The sequence below is a fragment of the Tursiops truncatus genome, chromosome 2 (genome assembly GCF_011762595.2).
Source record: "Tursiops truncatus isolate mTurTru1 chromosome 2, mTurTru1.mat.Y, whole genome shotgun sequence".
Classification (NCBI taxonomy): Eukaryota; Metazoa; Chordata; class Mammalia; order Artiodactyla; family Delphinidae; genus Tursiops; species Tursiops truncatus.
In genome coordinates, this window is record NC_047035.1 from 110,269,940 (window position 1) to 110,277,142 (window position 7,203).

The window sequence follows — 7,203 nt, forward strand, 5'->3', positions numbered from 1 at the left end:
ATGATGATGATGATGGAGAAGAAAGACAAACTCCTAAATGCTCAATATGTGCCTGCAATTTTCCAAGTACTTTATGTACATCATAAATCTTTGGATAGTCTTTAAGTTCTATTGTTATCATCCCCATTTTGCAGATGAGAAAACTGAGGCACAGAGCTGGCTGGTAACTTGCCAAGGAAACAGAGTCCCAATTAGCAGAGGCCAGACCCATCCCAGGCAGTGAAACCCCAGGGCCTTCACAACCACGCTCTGTCTGATCTCCCTATGTGTCTTTATGTCACCTGTCAGGTAACAAGAGCTCAGTAAAGACTGAGGTTTTTTTTCTGCTTCCAAACTGGGAGGATTTCACTTTTATTTTATTTTTAAAAATTTTATTGAAGTATAGTTGATTTACAATGCTGTGTTTAATTTCTGCTGTACAGCAAAGTGACTCAGTTATACATATATATATTCTTTTTCCTAATCATATGCATTACAATAGGCAAGTTCTGATCAATGGGTCTGTTCTCTCTGAACGTCAGCTATAAAAGTCTTTGGACCTGTCTACTTTTTTTCTGGCTTTCTTGATAGTTCTGCCCATCTCATCACCCTTCACAGCCTGCAGCAGAAGCTCTGGAAAGATCAAGGCACTGAACTCATAATGGCCTTAATGAGGACTCCCCCACCAACGTGGCCTGTGACAAGTCCCTGCCCAGCCAAACTGTGCCATCACCAGTAGGCAAGCTTCCTGATAATCCTCACGTTGAATCCATGTGATGCACAGATGAGACATCAACATCAGTCCTGCTCTGGAGCTGGGGGAATGGACCCAATGACCTCTGTGACCCTTCTAATCTCCAGAGTCACTACTGACCACAGTCATCTTTGTGGTTTTCAAATATTCATCTTTTTGTTCTTTAACTACTGTAGTTCCAGGAAATAACACTCTAATGTACAAACAGTCCCACTTTAAGGTCTAGCCACACTCTACACACTCCTTTAAGGCCCAGTCCAAATGCTATCTCCTCCTGCAGGAAGCCTTATTCAAGCGGAACTGAACTTCTCCTGTTCGAATTGCAGCCCTTAGCTTCTCTGTGTCATTCACTCCCCAGCGCTTCTATTTAGCTTTCCCTGGTCTCACCTTGTTCTCAGCTACAGGCAGGGCCCTGACTGCATACGTGCTTGGGCCCCACCCCCAGTTCCTTGCAGGCAGATGTTGTTCCAACACTGATTGATATGTTTAATGAATCCCATATTTCAAGAGCTCAGACTGACCAGACATAACTCAGGAGTGGTTTTCTCCATATGAAGGGAGCTCTGAGTCACAAATCCTGTCCCTGTCCTTCACTGCATGCCCTTACCCCCCTCCATCCCTGCTTTATCATTATCAACCACCGATTCAGCCCTACTGTGTACCAAGCCTTGTGTTAAGAACTTTTCTTACAGGGTCAGCCTGACTTAATCATGCCAACAGCTTTATGGTCTCAGAATATCTATTTCCATTCACAGAGGAGGATACCTGTTGTAGAGATTGCATAACACGCCTACGGCTGTACGGCTAGTGGGCAGCAAAGCCAGAATGGGAAGGCAGGTCTGATTTCAAAGCTTTTGCCCCTTGAGGTCTGGACTGTCTCTAGCCCCTAAAGCAGCCACTTCAACTCAAGTTCTGGTGGGGCCACATATCTGGGGTCACACAGGAGTGCATTCCCTTTTTCTATGGCTGGGTCTCCTAGTGATTTGAAGGCAGTTCCTAGAGTTCCCCCTCTTGCCTACATGACCTAGAGAGGGCTTCATCACCTCCTCCGGCAGCCGGTTTCTAGATATATGCTGGCCTGGTCGCAGCTCTTCCCCCACTGTCCCCAACGCTCTCTCCTCCCCAACTTAAAGCATCAATGTTTGTTTTCAGTTGTGACTCTACGATCTGAACTGAACCCCACCAGCACAGCCCCTTTCAACTACAGGCCCTCCCAGAAGCTCCACTACAGACCGACGCTGGGTGCACTTGTTTCCCGTAGTACCCCTGGACTGGGTGAGCTTGCTTGGGCTGGGGGATCTCCACCTGTGCTCTTTGAGGGCGCCTCTCCCCCTGCCACCGCATCTGACTCCTACTACTGGCCCCAGCCCAGTCCTGGAACCCACGCAGAAGGGGAGGCTAGGCCCTTCGGCCAGTTTCCGAGGTGCTGGTCCCCGCCAGAGCACTCGGCCACGGCAAGGAGGGGTCCCGCAAGCTTTCCCGATCCGTAGAACAGCGCCTCTGGCCGCCGCCACCAAGTGGCGGGTCCCGCCGGAACTCGGAGTGTGGGGACTCCCGGGCCGGGTGCCCCAGTGAGGATAGCCCAGGGCTGGCCTCTCGCTCCGGGCCGCCCGCCCCGCCGGCCCGGGGTCCCCGCCGCGCCGCGACACCTGGAGTGCATTAGGCGGCGGCGCACGTCTCAGCGATGGCGGAATCCCCCGCATTATTGAATGAGCGCACAGTTCTGAGCGCGGGCTGGGGGGCGATGCCCCGTCCCTATCTCGAGGGTCAGGTAATGTTTTCGGGAGCCCTGGACTGCCGAGCTGCTCTCCGCAGCCTTCCGCTAGGCCCGCGACGGCTCACCAGAGCCTGGGCGCCGACCGCCTCAAGGCTGCGCTCCGTTCCGGCCCGAGGGACCCTGGGCGGCTCTTGGCTCCCGGCTCTCCCCCAGCACACCCCCTTCCCTGGGACCGCCGCAGCAGGCTCTCCACTCTTAGGGATGCTTTCTCCAGGCGCCCTGACCCCTTCCCTCGCTCAGGACGCGCGTCCTCGGCGCTCCCGGGACCGCGAGTGACCCCCGCGGCGGCGCGGAAAGCTCGGCGGGGCGCTTGGAGGTAAGCAGGGCGCCCGGCGGGGCCACCAGCCCTCGGCGCTTTTCAACTCGAGTCTCTTCAACTCCACCAAAGTCCCGGCCTCTGGCCGCCTCCGCGCGCCTCCCTCTAGCGCGGAACTTGGCGGAGTCGCTCGACTGCAGCCAGTTCCCGGGGGACCCACGTCCCCGAGAGCCGCCGAGGTCGGACCCTGGGAGCTCACCGCGACCGGCTCCTGGCAGCTGTATCCCAGGCCTCGGCGGGTCAGGGAGGGGCTCCCGGAGGCGGAGGGGTGGGGGGGGTATAAGGGGGCACGTACCTGGCCACAGGCTGAGGGCCCACGCCACCAGGAGGCCCCTGGTCAGGTACATGGTCCGCGGCGCGGCGGCGGGGCGCGGTGCGGAACAGCGGCGGGGGGCGGCGAGCCAGAGCGACAGCCTCCTCTGCGAGGCGCCCCGAGCCTGCACTGCGCGCGGCGCCCGGCTCCCTGACAGCCGCGGCTCCTTCAGAGGAAGTGGGAGGGCTCGAGCGGCGGGGAGGGGCGCCCGGACACCGCTGGGCTCTGGCTGCGGGCCAGTCGCGGCCCCTCTGCCACCTGGGCAGGCGGCGGGCTGCGGCCTCGACGCCGCTCCGGATCTCTCCTTCTGCCTCCACCCCACCTCTGCCTTAGGAGAAGATTCCAGAGAACCGCTCCTGGGAACCACCTCACCAGTGGAGCGCCTGCCTCCACACAACCACTACCACCAAATTCAGAGTCTGTTCAGGAAGAGTGGCTTCTATTCTCATGTCCCAGAGGAAGGAGCTTCCGAGAGCTCAGAGGGGTACCTAAGGTGACTCAGGGACACGGGCCATGACTCGGGTCTCCCTTGGCCAAGGGGAGTGGATGTCCGTTCAGCTTGCATTCTGAGACAACCCCCTGCTCTCCTGCACCCTGGGGCTCGGAATGTAAAGGCCACAGTGCTTCTCCTGGCCCTGGAATAAATGCAGATCCCCCTTCCACCTCTACGCTGTCCACCCCCCACCCCTGAGGCATTCCAAAGCATGCAGGAGGACCCTGTGCCCACTGTTACCATAACAGTGAAGCTCTTCTTTGGAACCTAGCCACCTTCCTTCCCAGCGCTTCTAACCACTGACAATTAAATTCAATGCACATTTGTTGCATAAGCTTTAAATCAGGCCCTGGACCAAAATCCATGGGTGTGGAGGCTGGCCTTTCTAGCAAGGGAGACAGCTGAGGCAGAGGGTAGGATGGCCTGTGTGGTGAAAACTAGAGCAGAAGTCCCACATCACTTTCTCGGGAAAACCTTCCATGAAGCCCCCCTCCCCAGCCCCGCATCCTTAGCAGGTCAGGTGCCCAGACACAAGCTCATTCTCTCCCCCACAACTCTCATTTTTTTTCCTTGTACTTACTCAAGAAACCAGACATTAACTAGTGTAATCATTTGATTAACTTTTCTCTCCTTGCCCAGATTGAAAACACCACTGGGGTAGAAATCTCTGGCTCACACTGAGCACTTAGCCCCTAACACCCCAGGAACATAGTAAGTGGGTGGATGGATAGGTGGATGAGGGCAGGTGGTGTGTGGGTGCACAGAGTGGGGGAGGGATTGGAAGGTTTCCCAGAGGAGGGGACTGGGTTTTGAGAAGGCCCAGGTTCACGCAGGAATAGTAGTGGGCATTGTGCCTGGCTCCCCGATATCTCTGTCCTCTTGCTAGCTACCCTGGTTTTTATTCTGGTATCCTCACCTCTCCCATTCAGCCACAGTCTTTGGAGGAAGCTGATTCTATCTCTGGTGTGTGTGTGTGTGTGTGTGTGTGTGTGTGCGCGCGCACGTGTGTTGGGGGAGGCATGTGGTTTAGGCTGAAATGAATCACTGTATTGCCATCCCCGGGCCATAGTTTAAGAAAGGGCAACATGACCAAGGAAGAAGTTTTTCTGGGAATAAGCATTCTTCCTCTTCTAAAAGAGCCACTAGAATTAACTAACGAACTAAGTGTCTCCTCTCTTACCCCCACGTCCCTTCCCTGGCTGGGACAAAGAATCACGTATGTCTGGAAGTTGATAGGGGTCTGGGTGGGGAAGGGAGATCTGGCCTTGGGATGAGGCAGATGCTGGATGACAGAATGGAGAAACCAAGTCCAAGAGGGTCTTGCTGGTCCCCTGAATCAAGCCACCCCCTCAGTCCACTCCCCCAAGGACTTTCTAGTTACGTGACCAATGAGTTCCCTTTATTGTTTAAGCCAGTTTGAGTCAGGATGCTTTGAACTTCGAGCATTCTGATAACAGCTATCCAGCAGGCTGCAAACCACTTCGCCGCCTCATACAAATTCACACTTTCCGTAGTGTTCTCAAAGTCCAAGTGTATGGGAATTGCCTGGAACACTTGCAAAGAATTTTCTCCAAGATCAGGGAGTCCTGATGGGCACTGTGGTCACTCTGCTGTGGAGGTGGGCTGAGGACCTCACTCTGAGACTGCATGCTGCTTGCTGAAGGGGCTCTCTGCAGTGGGCGTGCTGGTCCTCAGGTAGCAATTCTGCCATTCATTAACTCACATTGTACTCATCAGGGGCATGGGGCTCCTCAGTACATGATGGGTGCCTTTGGATAATCCGGGAAGGTGGGGAGGGGGAGAAGTGTGCCCTCACTTATTCTTTCAACCCAGACTTAAGTGCCTACCGTGCCCCTGTGCTCTGCAAGTCACACAAGAGAAGCTGAGAAGACAAAACCTCGTCCCAACAAGGACCTGCTGTATAGCACAGGAAACTCTGCTCAATATTCTGTAATAACCTAAATGGGGAAAGAGCTTGAAAAAGAATAGATACATGTATATGTATAACAATCACTTTGATGTACACCTGAAACTAACACATTGTTAATCAACTATACTTCAATATAAAATTTTTTAAAAAGAAATTAATTTTCTACAATAATGAATCAAAAAAGATATAACCTTGTATTTATTGACATAATCCTTGTTATTTAATCATTCATTTAAATCATTTATTATTTAATGATTATTGAACGTTATTTAAATAACACAAGGCAGCAGTGTGTGAGGAACACATGCAAAATGCAGATTCAGTCTGGAGAAGTTCAGAGAATTGGATGAAGGGCTCTATGGAAGCTGGGCTTTGAGTTGAATAATAATAATAAAAATCATCCTTTATATGTACATAGCCTATTTATTTTTTTGTTGAGATGTAATTTACGTACCATAACTCACCATGCAATTAAGCATTTTTTAGGATATTCCCAAGGTTGTGCCCCTCTTACTACTAATTTCAGAACATTTTCATCACCCTAAAAAGAAACTAATCATTAGTAGCCACTCTCCACTCCTTCACTCAAGCCCCTGGCAACCACTAATCTACTTTCTGTCCGGATGGATTTGTCTATTCTGGACAGTTCATGTAAACGGAATCATACAATATGTGGCCTTTTGTGTCCGGCTTCTACCACTTAGCATAATGTTTTCAAGGTTCATCCGTATTGTTGCATATCAGTATTTCATTCCTTTTTATTGCCAAATAACATTCCATTGTATGGCTCTATCACATTTTGTTTATCCACTCATCAGGTGATGGATATTTGGTTGTTTCCACTTTTTTGGCTATCACGAATGATGCTGCTATGAACATTTGTGTATTACTTTTTGTGTGACATATGTTTTCTTTTTTTAAAATTGAAGTATGGTTGGTTTACAATGTTGTGTTAGTTTCAGGTGTACAGCAAAGTGATTCAGCTATATCTACATCTATCTATCTACAGATATAGATATATCTATTCTTTTTCAGATTATTTTCCCTTACAGATTATTACAAGATGTCAGGTATAGTTCCCTAGGAGTAGGATTTCTGGGTCATATGGTAACTCTATGTTTAATCATTTGAGGAACTGCCAAACTATTTCCACAGTGGCTGCACCATTTTACATTCCCACCGGCAATGCATGAGGGCTGTATATGATATTTTACTAATTTTGAAATCTCTTTCACACCTGTGATCTCATTTAATAATAACAAAATAGTAACAACAACAATAATAATAAAGAGGGTCAGATGTGTCCTGCAAGGAATTATATTCATTTTTATAGATAAAGAGATTATATTGGTGAAGATTCTTTCAGTTGCAAGTAACAGAAACTCTACACAAACTGACTGAAGCAGAAACGGGAATGTATAAGTTCATGTAAATAGGAAGTACAAAGGTGATTGCTGCAGGTATGGCTGGATCAAGAGTCCCAAATGAGACACTTGCCTTTTTCTCTCTGTCTTCTCTTAGTTTTGCTTCACTCTGGTCTCCTTTCCTGCAGCATACAGGATTTCTCTGTCTACTAGAAAAATGTAGCCAGCAGACCCAAGCTTATACTTTGTAGATTCTAAAGGGAGAGAGACAGCCTTC

The 7,203-nt window shown here is 50.4% G+C and overlaps 1 protein-coding gene across 1 annotated transcript in view; it reads right to left on the reverse strand.

Annotated features, from left to right (window-relative positions):
* Positions 1 to 3,410, reverse strand: part of ITGA11 (integrin subunit alpha 11) — a 124,697-nt gene extending 121,287 nt beyond the window's left edge. Inside the window, exon 1 of the mRNA XM_033851883.2 lies at positions 3,122 to 3,410. Coding sequence (XP_033707774.1) covers positions 3,122 to 3,173 — 52 coding nt within the window. The 5' untranslated portion in view covers positions 3,174 to 3,410. The remainder of the gene's footprint in view (positions 1 to 3,121) is intronic.
* Positions 3,411 to 7,203: the final 3,793 nt, after the last annotated feature.